Here is a 25521-nt window from a genome sequence, read left to right as displayed (position 1 = left end):
GAGACTTTTCAATATATTGCTTTTCCAAAAACAGTTAAAAAGCCACTACAAACAGCAAGAATGATCTATTTTTTTTAATTTGTTAAAAATTAACAAATTATTTATGCACGGAAGAGACTGAAGTATAGTACACCAGAATGTAATTAGGGCTATCTCTAGGTTCTAGGAGTAGGGGACATTATTTTTTCTTTTTCCACATGTTCTAAAGTTCACAGGTATACTTCTGGAATCATAACATAATCCAACAAATATTATCAATGTTAAAGAAAAATGAGGTCATGGAATGGCCTCTGGAGTTTGCACATCATCTCCTCTTAAGTAAACTGTCTCGAGAGCCCTTCTGTCATCTCAGCCTTTCTGGACATTGACTCTCAACTTAAACTTTAATCTCTTTAAATTGCTCTCCAAAGAGAAGTCCTTTGATCAATATTCTGCATTATCAGCATTTCATCAATATTCACTGACTTCTTCCTTAGTAATAGAATCTAGTTTTTAGCAGGCACATTATCTGCTGGCTAAAAGAGTCTATTCTCCAGCCTTCCTTGCAGCCAGGTACAGCCACGTAACTAAGTTCTGGACAGTGAGATGCAGGTAGGAGGGTAGTGGGTCTTGCAAATGCTCCTTTTTCAAAAGGGAAGGGTCTGCTCTTTCCCTTTCTCTGTTCTGCTGCTTGGAACATGGAAGTGGTACCCGAAGCACGGCGGCCACGGTGGGAAACAGGGCCGTTCCTTAGAGATGCTGGAGCTGAGAGCTGGAAGCAACCTTGGCTGGTGATGGCTGGTGGGGCCGCCAGCACCCTAACAAGAAGAGACTAAAGCCATCTACTTGACATGACAATACAAACCCTCCTATGTTTAAGCCACTAGCTCTCAGATCTTTGTGACTTGCAACTGAATGAAATTCTAAGGATACAAAGTGCAAAGGGAAGATAAAGAAATTGGGGGAGCTGGGGGGTTCAGTCGGTTGAGCATCCAACTCTCCATCTCAGCTCAGGCCTTTTTTTTTTTTTAAGATTTTATTTATTTATTTAACACAGATAGAGACAGCCAGCGAGAGAGGGAACACAAGCAGGGGGAGTGGGAGAGGAAGAGCAGGCTCATAGCGGAGGAGCCTGATGCGGGGCTCGATCCCATAACGCTGGGATCACGCCCTGAGCCGAAGGCAGACGCCCAACCGCTGTGCCACCCAGGCGCCCCTCAGCTCAGGTCTTGATCTCAGGGTCGTGAGTTCACGCCCCGTGCTGGGCTCCGTGCTGGCCATGGAGCTATGTTAAATAAATAAATAAAGAGCCATGCCTTCCTTCCAGGAGCTTACATTTATTTATTTTATTAGCCTCTATATGGTTATATAGAATAACTTGAAGCAGAAGCCCAGAGAAATACACTTAGGCTGTCATGATTAAGGGAGGAGAGAGTATGTCCCCCAATCTACAAAAAAAATACAACAAGGTCGTTGCTCTCTGAAGGATGCACTTCCTGCAAAGAGGAAGAGTGGTGGTGGTCGAAGGAGCTCAGACACAGAAGTCTGTCATCCAGCTAAAATGCTCGACTCTGACCTCCTCTATGCAGGGGGCTGTGGGCCGGGGGTGATGGTTCTCTCCAGCGTGGTCTGGGGGAGCAGGGGAAAGAAGGAAGTGTGGAGGGACTGGGGATCTTGTCCTCCCCCCTGCTCCACTTTCAGCTAAGCTCTGGGCAATGAAGCACCCAGGACAAAATACCCACTGAGCTGGGGTTCCCCTTGGGTGTGAGCAGAGCTTTGGAAGGGCTAGTCCCTTAATACCTTCATTCTTGGGATTTTGTAATCCTTGTATGCCATTGCGGAAGGCTGCAAATCTTTTCATTTTTTTAAGTATGTAGGTAATGTTTATTGAGAGTGAGAGTAACAGATAAACACATCACATAATCTAGAACAATAATATAAATGCTTTCATTAATTAACTGCCTGACTTAGCTCCGTGATACTCATTTCTTAGATTTCTTGGCTGCGTTCTTTCTGATTATCTTTTCGTTTGACAGCAATTTGGAAAAAATCATTTTCTATTGAGATGTGATTGTCATTAAGCTGTTCTCTCAACTCCAAAGCCTGTCTTCTGTACTTAGTTATGCCACATTGGCCTGAGACTCTGCCATCTAGACCTGCTAGACTCTGCCAACAGGGGGCACTAGAGGGATAGTGGAGGCAGGAAGCGCAAGGGAGAATGTGCTCTTCCCCGTTGATTTGCTGTTCCCACCAGCATCACCCTAGCAATGGCTCCTCACCACTGGACACTGTCCCTTCTCTTGACTTTTAAGTCATGGGATCCAATAAATTACTTTCCTTGCTTAAGCCAGTTTGAATTTTTTCTTTTATTTCTGTTTTTACGTTTAACCCAAAGCACACTAAACCATATATTTTACTGAAGAGATGTTGATATGTTTTCCCACTTAAATATATAGAAGAAGACCTCTAATTCTTTACTAAAACAGCTAAGCACAGAATGACGAAATGACACTGTCCATTTAAAAAGCACAATTTGGGAAAGACTTTCTCAGGCATTAAAGCAGTACTGGCCTCATGACTTCTTAGCAAACACATTTCTTAGTTTTTACAATTAGGGTTTTTAATGTCGAGAACCTTTGGCTCCTTCCTCTCAGCCACTTAGGTTGGATTGCTTTGTGTCCCAAATCATGTCACTGAAATCTGACTGGAATGCCCGGCTTCAGCAATGGCTTCTTAGATGAGAAGCCTCTGACTGTCATGGAATTTTCTATTTAGCCAGAAGCCACCCATTTCTCAGTAAAGAACCACATAGAAGGTGGTGATAGGGGAGAGAGATGTCTTCCCCTAGTGCTCTGCTCAAAGTTTTCCTCACATGTTAGGGTGGGCTGGAGGGGAGATCAGTTGTGTGGTCTGCTCCGACATTAAGAGAGTTGGGCAGAGTAATTTAATTTTCCTGATCAAACCTACTCTGTCAGTTCACCTTTGGAGGGTGGGGAGGAGAGGAATCAAAAACACAGACAAACTGCTCTTCCCTTTCCTTGCTGGTCATTTATTTCTTGTTTATATCACGTCCTGTGTGTGCTGACACTAGGAGGTCTCTGCCCCACACAACCGTACAGGTACCCAGGCTCCTTCTATCAGTGTCGCCGCCACTCCCCAGGGCACTGGCATCCCACTCGGAAGATTTACATCTCATCAGCGGATGAAAGAGAGTGAGCATGGAGGATTTCCAGAGAGATTTTATGGCCTCAGCCTGAAAACGAGCTCTATCACTTCTACCCATTGTTCTTGGCCAGAATTAGTCACCAACCTACATTTACTCACAAGGGAATCTGGAAATTGTGGTCTAAGTGTGCCTGGGAGGAAAAGGAAATGGACTTTGGGGAACATACATTGTCTCTGCCACAGACACACGGTAAAGTCCGTATTGAAACATTAATATAATCATGTCTTTAACTGGCAAGTTGCAATGTTATAGGCAAAGGATTATTAAACCCTTTCCCCCTCTTCTGCATAAGAATTTGACCTTTGGTTAACTTTCTAGCTCTGTTTCCCTGGAAACCTGATAAGAGAAGAATGTCAAACTGTAGCCAGGCAAGATGGCTTATGATAAAAACGACCCCGGCTTAGTAAATTGCATTAGACTGGAGAGAGCTCGAAATACCGGCCAGAGAACCAGAGCTTTGGGCTTCTCTGAGCACGATGACTCTTGTATAACTGGGCATGTCCCTTGGAGGAACGCTGGAAGCTATGTCCGTGGAATTGTTCCAGAGAAACTGGCTCCTAGAGGATATGAGGAGACTCCTTCCCCCACCCCTCCCCCCATGTGAGTCTAGTTCCCTCACTTCTGAGCTGTTACTTTGGGACCAAACTGAGTAGCTCCTGGGTGAGTGCATCACGAATGATCTCAAGGACTACTCCAGAGAAGAGACACGCCTGCGGCTCCCTCATGGCTAGCTGAGTTCCTGTCCTAGGCAGACTGGTGCCAAGTGGGGGCTTTGACCCCACAGCCGACTAATCCATTAGGCACAGAAGGCACAGTGCCCAGAGCCCGCAAGACTTTTAGGGGCCCATGGAAATGTATTAGTTTAAAATCAGAAGGAAAAAAATGAACTTTGAGGTCAAAGATAATGTTTTGATATATAATATTGTCTCTGTACCAATGTAATTGTACAATATAATTTTTAATAGTTTTTATAAAGGAAGAGGTCCATAAAGGCAAAAGTGAGTAGAACTATGAAAACCATCACGTGGCCCTTTACGACAGTTTCATGAGGACAGAGCCTAATGAGATCCCCAATTGGCATTAAATGTGAAAAAGCTGAAGTTTCAAAAAAATTGATCTTATACCAGAAACGTTCTCTTTTTCCTTTAAATGGCCAGTATCTCTTCTAAAACAAACTAGACTTAAAATACTATATTTAATCAAAATATGAAGAATAAAATATTTATGTCTATGTCTCTGGTTACTTGTTTGTGGTGGATAAAATGGGAGTGGGTTTAGAAGATTCTTTTACTGACCTGACTCTAGTTCTTGAACAAAGGTATTGAGTATAGCAGCAGTTTCTGGCATTATACATAAGACAGGGACAATTTCTAGAAACTAGTCTAACTCCAACATCTTCCTGAATTTGGTGCACCTTAAAGATGGTCCAAGATAATCAGTTTCCAAGAAAACCTGAGTTGTTGCCACCATCACATCCCCATCAGTCAGTTCTGCCACCCGTGGCTTTGCTGATGGGTGTTGGTGCAGCCACGGGCCCTCTCAGTCCTAGATGCTTCTCCCTTTTCCGCAAAATTGATTCTAATACTCTAGTCGAGAGAGTATTCATTTTGTCTCAATCCATGACTGTACAGAAAAACATCTGTTCAAAACTGCTGACGGCTTGGACTGTTCCACGGCTCATTTCTGTTTATTTTTTGCTTTACTATCACTGATTTTTTTCCCCTTTCATCTTCTTAAAGGAAATGGTTTGCTCTGCTGATTAAAAAGTGGTTCATTTGCCTATCTGTTCATCCATCCATCTATCCATCCATCCTTCCATCCACCCATCCTTCCTTCAAACCAGAAGCAGATTACTTTGTAACATTTTAAGTGTAGTCCCTTCAACTTCAATATAAAAAACCCCCCCCAACAACCTAAGCCCAAAGCTATAACTAATTTGCTTGAGTTGACACAGGCAGTTAGAGGCGGACTCCAGGACAGAGCCAAGTCTCCTAGCCCCAGTTTAGTCCCATCTTGTGTCACTGCTTTCAAAAATGGCACTAGCAGGTCGGGAGTGAGGAAGATAGAATCAGGAGGAAGGAGAAGAAGAGAGCTTAGCACTTGGAAAAGAACAGCCAGGGCTGGGGATTGTCGACAAGGGCACTGGGGCTGCAGACTGTTCAGAGAGCCGTGTTTCACCAGGCGCCGGTTGAGTCAGGCCTCCTTGGGCTAAGTACTCTTGTGCAGCCTGCCGGAGGCACAAGACAGTACGCATGTGTGCTAGGTTCTCCCCAGCAAGCGCAGCACTTTCAGACTTCTGCCAAAGCAGGTCATGCAAGAGTCATACAGTACTTCGTCTGAAAGGGCACAGAAGCTCTTCGCCCTGAGACATCGGCCTAACCGCCTCCTGATGCTGCCGCTGAGCAAGAGCAGTAAGAGCGGCACATCAAACATGGCGGCGTTTAGGGACGAGGGTAAGCCTCCCATTAAACTGGAACATTCGCAGGAAGAAACAAAAGCATAGGAAGACTTGCTGCACAGGCAAACTGGGGCCTTAGGTTTCCACTCAACAGAGTCTATGAGCAAACACAACCTTTCCAAGCCAACGGACGTCAGCAATAAACTCTTACCATGCACAGCAGCTAACGGTACAGTCAGCTTGAGAATGACTCCCCTTCCATGTGGCCCCTCTCCTAGCAGAAGAAAAGGTGAAATGCTACAAAAAAGGACCAAAAAAAAGGCCTATTTTGTCCTTCACTGCAACTGTTACCGCAAATGCTTACATAGTGCTGTCTTTGACGGCTCCTGTCCTAAGAGCTTTGCATGTATTAACTCACCTAATCATTTGAGCATCTTTACGAGGGAGGAACTATTATTATTAGCTCCTTTGTACAGTGGAGGAAGTAGGCACAGAGAGGTGAAGTAACCTGCTTAAGGTCACACAGTTGGTAGGGCTCTGGACCTATGAACTCAATGCTGCTATGCTGGGCTCGAACCCACGATACTGCTATTTAGCTCCGGGCTAACCTCAGTCTCACTAAAAATTACTAGCATAAGAAATGCCATTGTGGATAAGACTCACCGCCCAGAATCCTTTAATTCATCCATCCACCCATGCATCCACCCATGCATCCATCCACCTAGCCATCTACCCACCCACCCTCTAGGAGGCGAGCACGGAGCGAGGCTCTGCAGACACACCACAGAGAGCACACAAGGATGTGCTGTCCGGCTTCGGCAGTAGGTTCTGGAAGTCAAGAGCTTCGATGGCAGCTCGTGATCCCCATGATGGCACTCGCCTGGCTGCAGCGGGGCTGGTTCCCTTGGACGGCCAGGTGTGTGAGATCTGGATCATTTCTAGAAATGCAGTCTAGATCCCAGTCCTCCAGCCCTTCCAGAGATTTTATATGTGGTTGATTTCTTGTATGAAATCATGTTCTCCTTGAAATGATGACAGTGATGTCTGCTTTCTGGGCTGAGGCTGACACACTTTCCCAAAGGGCTAAAGGATGGAGGTTAAAGAAGAAATGCCTCAGACGCTAGCAGGGGTAAGAGGAGTGGCTCTGAGAGGCAGCCTGTGCTCCAGAGTAGGAAAGAGGGGTGCAGGAGGGAGTGTGGGGCAGGCAGGTAGGGGCCCTGGGATCCAGGGGAGAGAGCCTAAACTCATAGCACTGGTCAGAGCTGGCACAGGAATCTGGAGCTGGACCAGGTCTAATGCTTTCCTGGGTATCCCAGGGAGCCCAGAACATGGCGACTAGATGCTGTGTAGAAACAGCACGGAGCTAGATAGAAAGCATGGTCCCCACCCCCAACCCGACCCCACCACCCAGGGCCTCAGGGCTGAGGACCCAGTTGAGAGAAGAGATGACAGAAAGTTGCCCGGTCAAGGCCCATCTTCAAAACTAGACACAGGGGACTCTGAATCTAGTCTCGACATTTGTCTTTTTCTCATGATACATACTTTGCATGCCACCAAATCCTCCGATATATGATAAAACTATATGTATTGCATTCAAGATGCCCCCAACAAATACTCATTAAGCATTCACTATATGGAAAATACCACTCTAGACACTGAGGATATGGCAGTGAACAAACCAGGTCAAAATTCCTGTCCTCACTGGGCTTACACCTATGATTGAAAACTTTAAATTAAAAAATTACCAAAAAACCTGAACAGGTAAAAATCACCCATAATCCCATCAAAAACTCTCTGTCCACATAAGTATAAAGTAGGAAGTCAGAGTTCCTCCTTGTCCAACCAACCCTGCCCATCCCCCACAAGGCAACCATTATAAAGTTTTCCTTAATTTTTAAGGACTTATTAAATATACATACCCATATACTTTTTATTTTATTTTCTAAACAAAAATAGAAAAATGCTTGACGGAATCATCTACAGGTGGTTTTTTTTTTTTTCTTAACCTAACAAATCAGAAACCTCTGTTTCAGTTTGAGTTCTCTGAGAAGCAAAGCCTGAGCCAAGGATTCACACACAGGCCTGCTAAGCACATTTGGAGTTGTCTCAACCATTTTCATGGTTGTACAACATTTCAGAGCATGTGTCTGTATCATTCCTTACTAAATCACCGCAAGATACCCATACTCCCCACCTTGCCCCTACTTCCTGCTTACTGACATTCAGGATTTTCAGTGCATGGGTCAATGTTATTGACTCACTGTAAGAGAGTATATACTACAAAGGAAAGTTCATTTTCTGAAGGCAATGGCCGCAGGACAGGGTTCGGAGGTCTGGAGAAATGACAGTGTTGGCAGCAGGGAGATAAAGCCTAGGAGATAAAGCCATTTATCACTGTGCTTATCATGCCCAGGATTTATAGCTAATGCATGTTTATGTGAATTTGGCTAAATTAGTCACAATGATGATCATAAAACCGCAACGAGCTTATTAACTTAGTGGTTTATTTGCACTTTGTAACTATAGCAGCCACTTGCATCTTGACATTCTTTGGTCTAAAGCTCATCATAAATCACCAGTTCTATGTCTTCTAGAACTAGTCCATACTGCTGTATTTAAGATTGGTGATTTTTTTAATGACCAAACTACATACGATGAATGATCTGAGGGCCTTTATCTGTATTTTGTGGTGGTGGTGTTCTCAGGACATTGACCAAGGGATGGGAATTTGCGTACTAAGTGGAGAGCCAGCTTCCAAGGTCTTTCATATGTTGGTGGGTGATCGCAGCCGCCCAGCAGCACCATCAGTCAGTACTTCCAGAGCCTCACGAGATCCATGGTAATAGCGGGGAGGAGGCTTGTAGCGGCAGCCAAAACCTGGCATCTGGCCCTGACCACCTTTGGCAAGTCACGTGGCCTTCCTGGATCTCAGGGTAATAATGCTTCCCTGGCTTACTTCCTGTGAGGATCAAAGGACAAGCCCAATGTGGGAGCACTCTTCAAGTATCAGCTACTACCAGAATACATGGGAGAAAGAGTCTGGATTTGGCCAGGCTACTATCGCAGATAACCTTAGCTCTTGTCTATCTGCCCACCTTAAAGGGTCAGCATTCTGACACTGAACCCCTCGCTATGGCAGAGTCCCTACTAACCGCACATTCAACTCCCCAAGCAGCCATAGCAAATAGAGTGGATTTTACTGAGATTTCAGGGGGAGACGAAGGAGAAGATGCTTGCACATACTCCGCTAATGATCTTTCCTGTAGAAACATCCGTTCTTCCCTCAAAGCTATCTTTGGCCACCAGGAACCTTAGTTGTGTCTCCATCCTTGTCCAACAGAGACAGCCCAGCCTCCATGACTCCAGCCTTTCTTCAGTCCTTAAGCTTCCTTTTGGGTCTCTCGGGGGCCTCTCCCTCAATGAGTTTATAATCTTGGATTCCCATACTATCTTCCTACGCACTATTCAAAACACCCTTCTAAAGTCCCCCACTGCCCTTAGGAGGTGGTGGGGGAATTTTAAATAACAAAGGTTTTGTTGTCACAAACTTCTTTTTTCCTTGCCATAGTATTATTCGGTAATTCTGTTCTAATTGTTCAGAATGATTAGGGACTGCTTAGATCTCAAAGCTTGGGAATCACAGAAGGCCAGCCCCTCCCCTGCACCCACAGAAAGTAGGGCCCAGTGAAGTAAAGGGATTTGCCTAAGGTTACAGCATATGGGACAGCTATAGAGCAGTGGCTGGCCCCCAGGCCAGTGCTCATCTCCCTGCATCAAGCCTGTAAGTGCAAACGAATCAAGAGGCTTTCAGATTCAGGGGTACCCAGAACTCTGAACCGGAAGGGGGCTTGGACTTCATCTAGAACAAATCCCTCGTTTTAGAGAGGCTAAAACGGACATTTCTTTTTGCAGTCTCTGAATCCTAAAAATACAACACAGATTAGATGGTTACTTTAAAACATATGTACTTGCCTGGTGGGTATGATTTCCAGGAACATACACAGACTTAAACTGTTTCATGAGATTCCGAGCTCCAGCGATATCCCGAAGCGAGGTGAAGAGCTCATCCGCAGCAATTTTGGATTTGGGAAATGTCAGCTTAATTGAAGAGTCACAGCCTGAAACAATCCAGAGAGATTTTCTTGGGTGAACACATCTTTAAATTAAGTTTTAATCATGACGGCTTGAGCTTGATGTAACACGGTTGGATTTTTTTTTTAACCCTATCTTACCCTGGCTGTTCCCCAATTGGGCAGTTTTAACCATCCATGAGCAATGAAACATACCAAGTGTAAATGTCTTTGACAGAATTAGAACTCAGAGTCACCTGGAATGGCAGCCACTGGCTTCAGTCCCCACACTGTAGAAGCTTCACGGAAAGAAAGCTCCCCAGCGTCTACTATGCTCAGAACATAGCTTTGGGAAAACAGGGGGAGACACAAAGAAAAGTACCAGACAGTGCTGTGATGAACCTCTCTTGCTTGAATCCCAGCAACAGTTTCCGGAAAGCAGAAGAGCAAGACTGAGAGATGATAGAGCTGCTCCGGGAACAGATCTTGCTGGGATGGGCATCTGCCTAATGTGCTCACAAAGCATATGGTGCCTTTCAAAAGGCAGATATTCAAAGCTGGTAACACACAAAGAGGGCCTAATAAGAAGACTATTCTCGGCAATGATTCTATTTTTCTTTGACACTTATAATAGCTGGATTTCTTCTCTATCTTGTTAGAAGCCCATTCAGAAGAGAAATGATCATGGATAAGTCAGAAGTTTAAAAAACAAAGATCCAAGATGTGATTTTTTGGCTGTCTCGAATACTCAGATACGTTAACTCATTCATCCGCACGGCACCCTTATGAGACAGGAGCTATTATGTTCCCCATTCTAAGGAGGCAGGCAGCAAGGTACAGAGTGGTTTGGGAACATCCGCTGGGAACAGACGCTGGCAATGCTTGCCCACATCTGCTCAGTCACCCTGGACATCACTGTAGGTTTGGGGAACAGTTCTCGTGTTCTCTGCTTCCGACCTCAAGTACCTGCAGCCTATCTCCTGTTTGTCTCTGTGTTTCTGTCTCTGTCTCTCTTCTTGTCTGTGGGCTTCCTCTGGTTGTACGAGCACACTTGGCCTTTGTGTGGGGCAGGCTGGGTGTCCTAGGAAGTTGGCATTTGTAGGAACAACCTAGCTTTCTCATTCCCTGGGGGCACAATTCTGAAGTGTGGTCTCCAAAGCCTTTGCTCAGTCCCAGAAGGATGGAGCCCCAGCTGCCCACAATAATAACTCACTCCTTAATGCCCCTTTATTGGCTTTCCTTCCTTCCCTGGCTCACTCTTCTACTTCCTGACTATGCTTCCAGAAATATCTTTCCAAATACAGTACTTGCACCCAAATCCCTGTCACTGGACACCAGAACTTCCACAGGCGTCCAAACACAGACGTCCTGGATCCAGAGCCTGCATTCCTTTTTGGGAATAGCTTTATTGAGATATAATTCATATACCATACAAATTAACTACCATATGATTAAAGTGTACAATCCAATAGCTGTCGGTATATTCACCTAGTTGTACGGCCATCATCACCACAATCCATTTTAGAATATTTTTATCACCGCAGTAAGAAACTCCAGACTTGTGGACTGTCACTCCACTTTCTACGCTCCTCCCAGTCCCCGGCACCACTAAGCTGCTTTCTGTCTCTATGGGTTTACCATCCCTGCACATTGCATATAAATGGACCCACAGAACATAGGATTGCTTGGGAATGGCTTCTTCTACTTAGCATAATGTTTTCAAGGTTCCATCCAAGTGGTAGTATACATCACTACCTCATTTCTTTTTATTGCTGACAAAATTCACTGTATGGATACACCACATTTTATAGATGTGTTCATCAGTTGATGGGTATTTGGGTTATTTTTACATTTTGGGTTCTATGAATAATGCTGCTAAGTTTTATAAATTTTTATGTAGACATATGTTTTCATTTCTCTTGGATATCTATCTGTCTACGTATTATCTAGCTAGCTAGCTAGCTGGCTATATCTGGGAGTAGAGTTGTTGCTGTAGAGTTGGCAACTCTGTGTTTAACCTTTTGAGGAACTGCCAGGCTGTTTGCCAACGGGACCCCGCCATTTGACACTTTCCAGCACCTAGAGGTGTTCACTAACCCAGAAGCTCTTCCACCCCTATTGTTTAAGAGTTTTTATGGAGGTTCCATTACATAGGCATGATTGATTAAATTACTGGCCATTGGTGATTAACCCAACTTTTAGCCCCTCTCCCTTCCCTGGAGGTTGGGGGGTGGGGCTGAAATCTCAACTCTCTAAACATGTTCTTGTTTTTCTGGCAACCAGCCCTCCATCCTGAAGCTGATAGGGGTCCCAACCACTAGTCATCCCACTAGCCTACGAGACACTCTCATCACTCTGGAAATTCCAAGGGCTCTAATAGCTGTATGCCAGGAACTGGGGACAAAGACCAATATGTATATTGCTCACTGTATCATAAAAATTCTCTGACTAGTCTTTAACTCCTGGTTTCCAGAAATATCCAACTTGAGTCATTAAAAAAAAATCAGTGTGGTCAAGCACAGTGAGAGGAAGCCTCCACATTCAGTGAGCTGTGGTGGGGGGGGCATGGAGGGAAGTCAGGACCTCCTGTGACTCCCCAGAATTCTATGTCACACTTTGTGGACGGGAGAAAGTGTGTCATTTTCTGAGGGCCCTGTCCATAACTGTGTCTTGATTCTTGCAGAGGCTCATAACCCAAAAGAGTGAAGATCCACAGGTACAGGGTATGTGCTGATCTCACGCCATGCTTACCCTTGGCATTGCAGCCCTAGCTGACAGACCAGCTTGTGCGTTAGTCAATAACCAACCGGAAGAAACCCCGGAAGGTTATGGCTTCTCACTCATTCGTGTAGTTTCTTTCTTTAAACTCTCAGCCTGAGCCATTTAAAATACGGGAAATCATATCAATTATATCTAAATGTTGGACATTCTGTACTAGTCTTTCAAGTAAAAAAAGGCATGAAAATAAGAAGACATCGCTGGTTCTAATACCATGCACGATGTTTCAATTCCTCTAAAATGGGATTCAGCTAATAGGCTAAACATTTTTTTTGAGAGAGAGAGTGTGTGTGAGCATAAGCAATGTTGGGGGGTTGGGGCAGAGGGAGAGAGAGAATCTTTTTTTTTTTTTCTTAAAGATTTATTTATTTGAGAGAGAGAGAGAGAGAGCATGTGAGCTTGAGCAGGGGGAGGGACAAAAGGAGAGGGAGAGAGAGAATCCCAAGCAGACTCCCTGCTGAGCGTGGAGCTGGAGGTAGGACTTGATCTCAGGACCCTGAGATCATGACCTGAGCCGAAATCAAGAGTCAGCTACCTAACCGATGAAGCCACCCAGCTGCCACTAGGCTGAATTTTTTATTTAATCTAATTCATTTTCTATCAAATAGAAAGAGTCATCCAATCTTTCATATGGTCTATTTCAATTTTTTGGAAAATAACATGACATTCATCCATTAGACTGAGTGGAACAGAATCATCTACTGGATTGTAGATTACTGAAAATTATAGATAATTCATGGAAATTGTGGATTATGCATAGAAATTAATGTGTAATTGCAGAGAGTTAGGTCAACTGTGGAGCAGACTGTTTGACAGAAACGTTTACAGATTACCGGTAAATTAAACTCAAAGGAACCCAACAGAAAAATAAGGCTATCACATTGTTGGAAGGAAAATTAAAAGTCCTAAATTCACAAATAAAGTAAAACTTTCCTGAAAAATAGTCAATTATTTTCATTGTTCAAATAAACTGCACGTGAGCAACTTCTGTCCAAAGCATCACCTCTTTCCACCATGTCTGATATCCTCAAAGCGAGTGTTCCACAGTGTACATGGTTCTGGGACACGAGGCCGGTCTCTGAGCATTATTCGTATTTACATCGGTCTTTACCAAAAGCAGGATTTACATTCACTTACCCAAATCCTATAATGAAAGTTTCGCTCCCCCCGCCACCACACACTTTAGAAATGTGGATCAGAGAAGATAAATGACCTCTGCAAGATCATATCACCATCCTTGGCAAAGTCAGGGTTCCAAATGTCCTGCTGATCACAGACCTGAGCTCCTCCATGTCCACTGCCCCCCACCATCCAGAGTCTCCTCCGTGAATGTGGCCCAGTCCAGATTCATACTGCAATTAATAGCTAAAGCTGATGTGGGCCCAAAAGCTCTGAAATGGAATGAATGTTTTCTGCAACAAGAGTAGTAGCTCTGATCACTGAACGCTCAGTAGACCATCACCTTGCCGGGGGCTATGCTAAGACGTGTGTACGTCTCAGCTTATTGAATCTCCACAGAAATACAGTGAGGTCGCTACTAATAGCAGTTCCACTTTGCAGATGGGGAAACTGAGCCCTTAGGAAGTCAACCAACACAGTGCCACTCAACGAATATAAGTGGCAAAGCTAAGGGTCAAACCCTTGCAGTCTAACTCCAAAGATGGTCCTGTTAGCCACCCCACTCTGCTGTCTTTCAAATGTGCTGAGACCACATATATAAAATATCAATGAAACTCTTAATTCAGCCTTCATATTGAAGAAATGCTTTTAAAATGGAGTAAGTAGCAAATGCCTTTCTTCTTGGGAAGACCTGCGCCTGTCCCTCGGGGTAGATGCTAACATTGCGGTTTGCAGTCATACTCCAGGCCTGTCTTTCGCAGCCACAGAAGCTGTGAGGTCTCCCAGCCAGGCTGTATACCCTTCTTTGGATCTTTGCTCTGTAAGGCGCTGTATTCAGTTACTTCTAATAAGCCCCTGACAGCCTGTTCCATTAAGCCAGCTTATGAGATAACAGTGTTTTGTAAAGGAACTCTAAGTGTACAATTCCAGTCAATTCTCATTTAATCCACTTAGTTAAATAGATAATAAACCAGAAGCTGATCCTAGCCTTTAGCCAAGCACGATCTGTGTACTTCAGTTGCCTACGCCTTGATAAGGGAGGCCCCCAATCCCCAGGGCACCCCTGTGTTCTTCTGAAATGGGGGATGACTCATACCCCTGCAATTTCTTTCTCTGGAGGGCTCGGGGATCTCTCGGGCAGGGGTCCAGTTACTCCTCAGAGCAACAGAATAGAGCTCTTGTGCCCGCACCTCCCCTCCCTCTGCTCTCCTCTCCCCCGTCTCCACTTACTGAAGTCCCTTAACTTCAGCAGGGAGAGAGAGAACAGTGGTTTCTGTGGCTCTGTACCCGGCAGGGAGCCACGTTTCCAGCCACAACAAAGCGAAAATGGAGTAAGGCTGAAGAGCTGCCCATCCTCCTGGGATGGCTGGAATGAAGCCACCCTCCTTACTCCAGGCTGCCGAGCTCTCCTCTGTTGCTCTCTCGGGGAACAGGCTGGAAAATTTCTGGTGCTTCGGAACCTTTTCAAAATAACCTATTTTTCCATAAGTTTGGTTTTGTTCCTTAGGGACTAAGGAAACTAAAGTGTCTCCTATCAGGAGGCTGCTGTGTCCAAGGCCTTTGCCTGGATTGGAGCTGAAGCAGCCCTCACAGGAGGCCTTCCGAAACACACACGTGAGCGTGCGCGCACACACACGTGCACAAGCTTGTGCACACATACTCACTTAAGCAGAAGCATGCCATTTGTGTGGCTCGATACTGGGCGGCAGGGCTAAAATAGGATTTGAAATGTTCCCCTTTCAGCACTATTATTCTCCTCCCAGGTTGAAAGGCCCTTCACATCTGACTGGGAAGAGCTAGGGTCAAAAAATATTTGAGCCTCGTCAAGAGGCCCTTTTCTCATCCAAGTTATCCAAGGCTTGCCTCCTCATCCTTCTGCTGGTCCCGAGTTTGGGAACATCAGGCTGCTTCCCAGCTTCCATCCCTGGCCCCCTGCCGCTCAGCAGAGCCCCGGAGCAGGGGTCGCCGCTGCAGTGAGAGAAAAGGTCCGCTGGGAGTGTGACTGTCCAGAAAGGACGGAGTTCTGGGAGGTCATGACCTCCCTCATCCATCCAGCAGTCTGACGTTGCCTTTTCTCTCTCTCCAAACCATTGTTTCTAAACTAGGCTCTTTTCTCATGGCTCTCAATACATGTTTGACAAATGAAAACAAAACCAAGCAAAATAAAAAACCAAATAAACCTTAGCAAGTGCCATCACACCTGAAACCTTTCAGGGAGGTTGGCTGACGGTATAGAGACCACCCTTGAGTAGGGCCGTCCTGTAAGCGTGTAAGCACAACCATAATAGAAGTCTCTTTTACAAACGCGCTGGGGACCCAGAGGTGACTGTGCGTCCTTCAGAGATGGGGGATCGTGAAAAATCAATCTCTCACACACATAATTTACATTATATGTTATATATTCATATATATGTATATATAATTTTGTTTAAAATTAAATCATAAATGTCCCTTTATTCACTAATCTTCGAGGAAAGGCCAAGGTCTTCTCTGTGAGTCTTGTCTGCTATAATGACTTTAAAAAAAACCCATGATGTACCATGTACAATTTCCAACTTGCATCCATTTCAAGTAGAACGAGATGCTAAAGCCATCTGTAGCAATCTGAGAGCAGAATTCTTCTAGATTTTAACTTTTTTCCTTCAATCTTCTACAGTCACCTTGTTCATACCTAACTCAAAAGCATTTTTAAAGTGACTCATCTTGACTGAGTCTTTCAAAAGCATTCCATCTGGTTTTTACAAAAATGATTTTCTTTTTGAATTCATATTTCATCAAAATGCGGAACGTTTAATTAAAGTGTGCAACTTAATAATAAGCACCACTGGCATAAGCAGGCTGATGACTCCTGGGAATCACACAGGCAACCAGGACGAGCAGATGTGCCCGGCACGTGGAGACTGCCCTAGAGCTTCGAGGGGTCAGAGTGTTGGCATTAGTCCTTGTATTTTATAGAGGGACTGAAGAACGTCAGTCATTCTGGTGAATGGGTCCTGTGGAAGCTGGTCGAGGAAACATGAATGATACGTATATTATTTGTACTCTTTAATTTATGTTATATCATATATAAATCAAAAAAGTATATCTATAAACATATTTCTGAGGTCCCATGTTTATACACAGGCAGCTGTATCAGTGGCGTCTAATGCTTGATGGCCTCGTGGGACTTTTCAGTCCTTCTACCATAAAGTCACAGTCTGGGTTGTCAGAGTCTAGCACCTACAGGGCTCATTTCCTCTCTCCTCATGGAGTCCTGGATCTATATATATACCACATGGCAGGGCCTCCTCCGCTGGTGTGGAGCGAATGGCATAACTCTGCTGGCAAGACTGTGTTGGGGAGGCTGGCCTCACAAAGAGATCTGGAGTCAGAAATATCCAGGTGAGGCCACAGAGAGCCCAGGACAGGGCCCAGGGAGGCTGACCACTTTCTGGAGTCCTTCCATAAGCCTCCCTCCTCGGGCTCCCAGCCCTCACTGATCCCATGGCCTCTCTGTTCACTGAATCCTGCTCAAGGGCCTGGAATCTCCTAGCCTGTGGCCTAAGTTATGGCTCACATGGTACAGGAGGAAAGGAGAGGAGAACTGGCCATAAATCCCCAGTGGGGACATGGGCTCTGCTTGGTCTACTGCTGAGCCCTAGCAGAGCGCCGGGCTCAGAGAAGGCACCCACTACCTATTTTTAAATGGGTGGGGGAAATAGAGAGGGGAGAGGAAAAAGAGAGTTGGATCAGGCCACACATGGCTGCAAAGCGACAGCGCTGATTCTTGAGGTGATAATAAAGGAGCTCTGGTGGAAATTTCAAACAAAGAGCTCCCTGATGGTCTTGAGCAATTGCAGGCCACACGCCTAAGTGGCTCAAGTCCCAGAAGGGCTACTTCAGAAGAGCCACCTCAATTGGCCACATAAATTCTGAACGTTGAACAAGCAAGACTAAACTCGACATGGTTGAGATACATGCAGAGGAGAGAAAATTGTTTTAAAGAGAACAAGAATGATAAATACAAACTTCAGAGAAGTGGGGGGTGGGGGTAGGCAAGGAAGCAGGGGGGTGGGTTCATGGGTGTTATCATATAATTATGCTTTATACCATCTATCATACAATCTCTTAAATGGATCCACTATCATCTTAAAAAGTCTAGCAAAACAAAAACCAGTCACACCACTTTTTCAGCCTCTGGCAAATTGGGTTTTTTAAAACTGTTGACAAAAGGAAGGAGTGACAGCTGCGATCTTTGATCCTCAGGCAGGTTTGGGATGTGTCGTGGACCAGGAAGGACTTGTACAGTCACGAGAGGATGTGAGCGTCCAGGATTCTAGCCTGAGTACTTAGGCTGTCCCAGGAGAAAGCACGAGGTGGGGAAGCCTGCAGGAAGAACTGTCCGGAATATGCTTTGGAACTGGCATTTTTAATGGCAGGGTGCAAGGTCAAGTTGGCAGTGAGGCCCAGAGAGCAGGATGCAGGCCGTGGGTCAAGGAGCCCTTGACGCTGAACCTAAAGGCTGCTGCAGGAAAGGCCAAGGAGGCAGCGAAACAGACCATCCTGGTTCATCGCTGAAAGAGGAAACGGCCCCTCCTGTTTTGAAACATTCCCTCTAAGCTGCCTCTGAAACATCTCTCCAAGGCAGTTTTTCTGACTGCCCTCACTATAATCATAGATTCTTCATCTTAAGATTATGTGGTTCCGTGAGGGAGGCACGGACTTCGTAAAAACCATGTGATGCTGTCTCATATTAAATTACACAATTTCATAGGCTGGGAACATAGGATCCTATTAAATCGAGCCAAGTCACCTTGGACAAAGAGATCCTGAAGTTTGGCACTCAGAGTAATGGAAATACCCAATGTGCGAGGCTGTTCCTTTAAACTGGCAGGCATAGATCGGTTAATCTCCTATGATCAGGCTTATCACCACAGGAAAATCAGATCTCTCTCATATCACTTTGACTTTGGGCTCCTTTTCCAGGAACAAAACCTGCCACAAGACCCAGAAATGCCCACAGAGCCACTTTCACCAGAGTTCGTGTTCACAAACCTTCCCATTTCCGAGGAGGACGGCACACGGGCTCCTCAGTGATCACAGACAAGCTCTCAAACGGCATATCTCACCGTGAGTGTCTCCCAACAGGTCATTGTTTTTAACCTGTGGAATCTGTTCTACTGAATGATAAACTTGCCATTTCTACTATAAGTCCCCTTTCAAAGTGTTGATGTTTCTGGTGGTTTTGAATGGCTCAAATGGCTTGTTGGACTCCCAGAGGGGACGAGAGATTATCTGCATCTGGTCGTTTTCAGAATCTGTCAGGTGGCAGAGAGTATCTGGGAGCCACGCTGCACCTTACAGGACACTGTGACAAAGGACTACAGTTGATCTCGTTTTCTGAACCAGGAGGAAAACGAGTCTATATTACACGTATGCAAAGGTGTCATCAAAGCACACCCGTGGGTTACGCACAGTTGACAGTGTTTGTGTTAATATTTGCTTGCCTCCTGTTTGTTCTCTTTGGGCGCTACAAAGCCGAAGCAGCAACAGAGGTAAGAAAACACAGGGATATAAACCAACCGTGGGGAAAATTTGATCTGCTTCGTTTTTCTTTGCATTGGGAAAAGACTGCCATGATTTTATTTTAGCAGTAAAGTGCATAGTTTTGGAACCAATGGGCCAATCTGACATTTCAGAAATAAAGGGAAAGAGAAGTCCAGAGCCTTCTTCCGTGGATGGTCTCTCCAAGACCCACGAGAGGCTGAGCCATCTGTTCTCCAAGAAGCATGCCTAATGTGCCACCACCTGTGGCCAGCCCTGTCCCTTGTTACCCTCCACACTCCGTCCCTCCCTATGCTTCAGCGCAGAGATGTGTGTATGTGTATGTGCTGGGGGGGGAGGGGCTGCTCTGATGGACCTGGTGTGGAGGCAGCTGATCACCCGGAAGGCTTCCTGGAGGAGCAGACCAAGAAGGAAGCGCTGGCAGACCATGCTGCAGTGCGCTATTTCTCTCCTTTCTGAATCTTAGCCCAGGTCCAGTCTTGTTGCTGGTTTTAAAAACAGTACCACAAGAGACTATGGACTCTGGGAAACAAACTGAGGGCTTCAGAGAGGAGGGGGGGTGGGGGATTGGGATAGGCCGGTGATGGGTAGTAAGGAGGGCACGTATTGCATGGAGCACTGGGTGTTATACGCAAGTAATGAATCATGGAACTTTACATCAAAAACTAAGGATGTACTTTAGGGTGACTAACATAACATAAAAAAAGTTATTATTTAAAAAAAATAAATAACCCAATTATGTGCTGTCTACAGAAAATAATTAAAAAATAAAAAAAATAAAAACAGTACCAGAAGTCTGTTTCCCATGAAGGATTTTTAAGAGATAAGGTTGTACTTTATTTTAGGAATGCTAATAAGATTGAGAGTGTGGGAATAATGGGGTGTCATTTCTGGCTGTAATGTGTCACTGGGAAACGCTCTCTTATCCAAGTTATGATGAATAAATCACTCAGGGTTTGGCTTGCCTGCTAATTACACAAACCTGTTCTATGGCTAATTGTCCATTTGTAGGAGAGGATGAAATCAAAAGTCGAAATCATGGCGCATTTAAAAGCTTTTCCAATTACTGTCTGACCCTCCTTGCCTCTGTTCTCATCGTCATTCAGAGGAGTTTTTTAAAAACCTACGTCTTTTCTTTTCCATTCTGTTTCTTGAGCTCCAGCCTTGCTGAGCATGTTATCATGAGATTTTAAGTAGGGAGGAACACTGGTGTTCTTTTAATTTATATTTTAAGGGAAGGTTAGGTGGTTGATAATGTGGGATCATTTTCTGATCTATTTGAGAAAAAGGGAAGAATAAAAGGGAAGCTTATTGGCCTAAAGTTTCTTTCATCTCTTTTGTTTCCTAAAAGAATAGCAGAGCAAATGGAGTTTAGTTTTCTTCCAGTAGCAGGCAGATCAAATGAGCCCCCTACCTCTCCCCTCCCCCAACACACAAAATCCTTCTCTGCCTCAGTCTCAGCTTCCCCTGCACCTGCTGTTGTAAATCTCCATTGAACCGAGCCAGCATCCCCACGCCTGAAATTTAAGCTCCCGCTAAATGAGGCCTCTGATCTCTCGCTTCTCTGTACTTTCTTTTGGAGGCGGCGTGGATTAGCGTGTGGGTTAGCCGCGCCCGATTCAGAGATGGGACAAAGTCCAGAGAGGGCTGCCAGCAGTCCCGTGGCATCAGGGAGAAGGGGAAGTATCATCTCTCTTGGAGGCAAGGAAAAACCTCGAGGGTGGACCCCAGAAACACATGCAGGAACTCAGGCAAGTTGACAGGCAGATGTCCGCCTTCTGAAACTCGGGGTTCAGGTCACACTGAAGTTTGAGGGATCTTGGTAGGAGCTGCGGAGAAGGCGGCTGCTACTCCCCGCTTCCTTGACCCTGAGGATGGGGCCAGGCTTCCTGCATGGTGGAGTGGGCCACCGTCTGCGGCCTTCTGGGGCCTTTGTACCTGTCCCAAGCCCAATCCGGTATGAGGCTCCCACAGTGTCTGTCCGCCATCCCCTCCAGCATCTGAGGGAGACAGCGCAGCCCGACTGCAAGTCTACAGGGCAGCAAAAATGAATGATCACCAAGTCTCAGGGTTTCTGGGCTTTCACTTCCTTCTGAGCAGGGACATTCTTGAGTCCGCAGCCGTTTTCACAGTGACTCTATGTCCACCACGTGTCATGGAGGGTGAGGGAGGAGGGGCTGGGCTCAGAGGCGGTGCCCTCTCCCCCTGAAGCGTGGGGATGGAGAGGGGCTGAAGAGCTAGTGAGCTAAGCCATGGCCAGCTCTGTGATCTGAAGGCAGAGTGTGTCAGCTTCCCCAGCCTCGAAACAGCAGGGGAGTTGGGAGTTAGTGTAGAAAGAAAACTCCAAAATGGTTACCATTTCTTTGGGCCTCCACTGGGGAAACAAAAAGCAAGCAACCCAGATCGTCCAGCTTGGTAACGTCTGAATGCGGCCTTCCACACCACCTCACAACTGCCTTCATTTCTACACCGACGCTGGCCTCTCTCCAGGTGAAAAAACAAACAAAACAGAACTGTGTGGATAGCTCCGAACCAGGTTTAATGAGCAGTCACGTTGTCACAAAGGTTTCATTGTGAGCTCATAAAACGAGACGGTTCTCAGAACTCAACGGGCTTTACGCCTCATGCAGAGCCAGGTACCCAGGAGGTGGTCAGTAAGTGCGACATGTGACATGTGGCTAGATCCAAAATGTGTAATTCTTTTGATGAGAACAGCAAAACCTAAACAACAAAACCGAAACTCTATGGAGGATTGTTGGCTATGGCCTCAGGGCATCGCATTTCCGCGCTATTGGCTGTGAAAAGCCTCAGGGCCTGATCTCAGGGAGCAGCAGCAGCTCCTGGAAAAGGCCACCGCAGGGCCTTCTGCAAAGCCTGGCGCAGTCACACCTGCGAGGAGCGCTCACCGGGTGCTCCGCACGCCGCGTGAATTGTCTCAGTCCACCTCGCGGGATTTATGTTAACAAAGGGTTGCGGAAATGTACACGGATGTAAGTTCCAAGGGTGGTCACAGTTATATGGCTTATGGTAGTGAAAAACTGAAACTAAACATCTATCACTATGAGGATGGAAACTGATGCGTTTGCTCTGTTATTCACTGATAAAGGAAGATGCCCATAGTAGATTATTAAGGGCAAAGAGTAGGTTTTGGAACAGTAGGTACAGCACATATGCTATATAATACATACACTGCCATGGGGTGCTGGGTGGCGCAGCTCATTAAGCGTCCGACTCTTGGTTTTGGCTCAGGTCATGATCTCAGGGTCATGAGATCCAGGCTCATGGAGGGCTCCGTGCTCAGCGCAGAGTCTGCTTGAGATTTTTTCTCCCTCTCCCTGTGCCCCTCCTGCTTGTGCTGTCTCTCCAAATAAATAAATGAATCTTCAATATATATATTAATATGTAATATATATACACACAATCATATACCTAGATATGTTTATATATATATACACATGCATACATGTATACACATAAATATATATACACACACGTGTATACATACACACACACAAGTATTTTTATAAATATATATCCACACAGGCATACATATATACATAGGTACACACATACATACACACATGCATTTACACACACAAGTATGTATACATACATGTACACATATGTATACATACATGTACACATATGTGTACACACGGGATATATATACATGCATACGTGTATACACATGCTTATATATACACAAGTGTATATATGCATGTGTACATATACACATATGCACACACACACACATCTATGTATTTGTGTATACAGGTCCAGAATAATATACAACAAACTGTTAACAGTCACTAGTCCTCTAGGTTATCATTGTCCAATAAAACTTTCTGCAGTGATGGAATGTTCTATATCTGTGTTGTTCAGTAAGGTGGCCACTAGCTACATACAGCTATGGAGCACTTGAAATGTGGCTGGTCTGGCTGGGGAATCTTAATGGTTAAGTTGTATTTGCTTTTAATTAATTTAATTGCTCCATGCGGGGAGCGGCTACTGTATCGGACAGCACAGCTCTGCGATGTAAGCCCAATAAGGACAAAGATCTTTGTTTTAATTATGGAGCATGTGAACCTCCTAAGACAGTGTCTGTGCTGCCATTCGGTAGGTCTCAGGAAGCAGCTGTTGAATGACACAATTTCCTGTCAGGAGTTGTTACCCACGGGGGCCCTTGACTTCCCACTTTGTGTACTTTGGTATCATTTTGATTTTTCAAAGAAGCATATAATTTAAGTTTCAAATTAGCAAAACAATAAAGATATGCCAGTTCTGAAGAGCAGCACACATCAGTTCCATCCTTTTCTTTTTCTTGGCTGCCCAGAGCACCGCTCTCTTTGGCTGGTGAGGAGGAAGGCTGGCCCCTGGGCGGTGGTGTAATTTATTCCCGGCTACCTGAACTGACCTCCTCTGAAAGAACATTCCTGGGCTCCATAGCTCTACCCGCCTAACCTCGCCCCCTTGTCCCTGACGCCTGGCAGAAATCATATGCTTAATTTCATTTTTCACCCTTCAACGCAGTCTTCAGGGTTACCCTATCTCTGATGAGGTCAAGAGCAGGGTCTCTATTTCTACTGGGGAAGAAAACCTGACAGACAAGACCGTCTCTGCCAATAAATGTGGGCTCTGGCACATTCTTCTTTGTTCTTTACAGGCTCCGCCATAGCCCTGATTCAGACTACCTTTCTGTCAATGGACATCTTAGAAAAAGACCCTAAGATACCTCTTTTCTTCCCCTGGGCACAATCAGGTCTAGCTGCCTTTCCGGGTCCCTCCTGCCAAGACCCACTCGGTTCTCTCTACAAGCTGTGCTGAATGCCGCTACCTGGCTCCCGTGTCAGGCTGGGCCCTTCAGTCCACGCCCTGCGGGTTCTTCTGCGAAGTCTGACTCGACAGAGTGACTGAAGACCACTCTGCTCGTCGGCCTCCCTCAGCTCACAGGCCCTGGGTCTGTGGCCCCCTGTTTCCTGAGTGCCAGCCAGTCCTTTGTCACCTTCACTTCTGCTGCTGCTGTGTGCCGCCTGTTCTGTTAGTCACTGTCTTTTCTCATGAGTTAACCTGACTTTGTTCTTTTTAAAAAGATTTATTCATCTATTTTAGACAGAAAGTGTGCGAGTAGGAGTGGGAGAGGGAGAGAGAGAGAGAGAGAGAGAAAACCCTCAAGCAGACTCCCTGCTGAGCGCAGAGCCCGACGTGGGGCCCGATCCCAGGACCCCGAGATCATGACCTGAGCCGAAGTCAAGAGTCAGGCGCTTCACTTACTGAACAACCCAGACGCCCCACTTGTGAGTTCACTTTAAATCAACTTCTTTATTCATTCTAGGTAAGCTGATCTGATGTGCGAACATTTACTTATTTTAACATGCATCAGAGAATATGTAACTATGAAAAAAAATGTCCATCTGCATCCCTCTGAATTCCTCTTGCAGACGCACGCGCCCTTTGGATACACTGCCCCGGACTGGTGGCGCCCACAGGCGTGCTGTGGACACTCCTCTCACGGGGCTCAGGAGCACATGTCCTTCCGTCAGACGCTCCTATGAGACTCAGAGGCAGGGTCCTCTCCTCCTTCTGCTCCCACCACAGCACCTGCACTGAGCACTGCGTGTGGGAAATTTAGAGCCCCCCTGTGGTAATGAGGCGGCTCCCAGTGCTGGGGACGGTGCTGACGACAACCAGAGTAGGTGTCGTCATGTTCCCTGTTCAGACGACAGAACGGAACCTGCGATGGCTTGAGGAAGGCTTATTTAGTGAATAACCAACACAAAGGAGCCCCAGAAATAACCTCGTGGTCTCCGAAGTCCACGGAGGCAGGGGCTTTCTTTGCAGTCTGGTTCTGCTTTCCCAAGTCTTCTTCATGACCACCCGGCCCCCGAAAAGTCCTGCTTTGCCACAGACTAGCCTCATCAGGGCTGTCACCTTGTTACATAACCGTGATCAGGCCCAGGCCTCCCCAGCCCACTTCTCCGTGGGGTTCCAGCTACTCTGGCCTTCTTGTGCCCCAGCAGACCTCAAGCTCGGGGGTCCCTGCACATTCTCTTACCTCTACCTGCTCTTCCCTTCCTTCCTTCCTTCCTTCCTTCCTTCCTTCCTTCCTTCCTTCCATCAATAAATACTAATTGAGTGCTAACGACTTGCCAGGTACTCGAGATTCAGTGTCTGTTCTCATACAGCCTACATTTCAATGGGGGAGACAGATGATATATAAGTAAATATGCAAGTAAACAAATCATAACATGTCATTAGAGATAAATGCTCAGAAAGAAAATGGAGATAGGAGCTATTTTAGACATGGTCAAGAAGGGCTTCTTGGAGGACGAGGCATTTTAGCAGAAACCTTTCTGAAGTGAGTGGGCCGGCACTGCAGGGACCTGAGAAAGAGCTTTCTAGGCACAGAA

At 45.8% G+C, this 25521-nt stretch overlaps 1 protein-coding gene across 1 annotated transcript in view; it reads right to left on the bottom strand.

Annotated features, from left to right (window-relative positions):
* SCFD2 (sec1 family domain containing 2) overlaps window positions 1-25521 on the bottom strand; it is a 431339-nt gene that overhangs the window by 25217 nt on the left and 380601 nt on the right. The window contains exon 6 of the mRNA XM_008701475.2: window positions 9576-9721. Within this exon, the coding sequence (XP_008699697.2) occupies window positions 9576-9721 (146 nt within the window). The remainder of the gene's footprint in view (window positions 1-9575; window positions 9722-25521) is intronic.

This window comes from Ursus maritimus, unplaced genomic scaffold (genome assembly GCF_017311325.1).
Source record: "Ursus maritimus isolate PB19 unplaced genomic scaffold, ASM1731132v1 scaffold_8, whole genome shotgun sequence".
Classification (NCBI taxonomy): Eukaryota; Metazoa; Chordata; class Mammalia; order Carnivora; family Ursidae; genus Ursus; species Ursus maritimus.
This window is presented reverse-complemented; position numbering and strand designations above follow the sequence as displayed.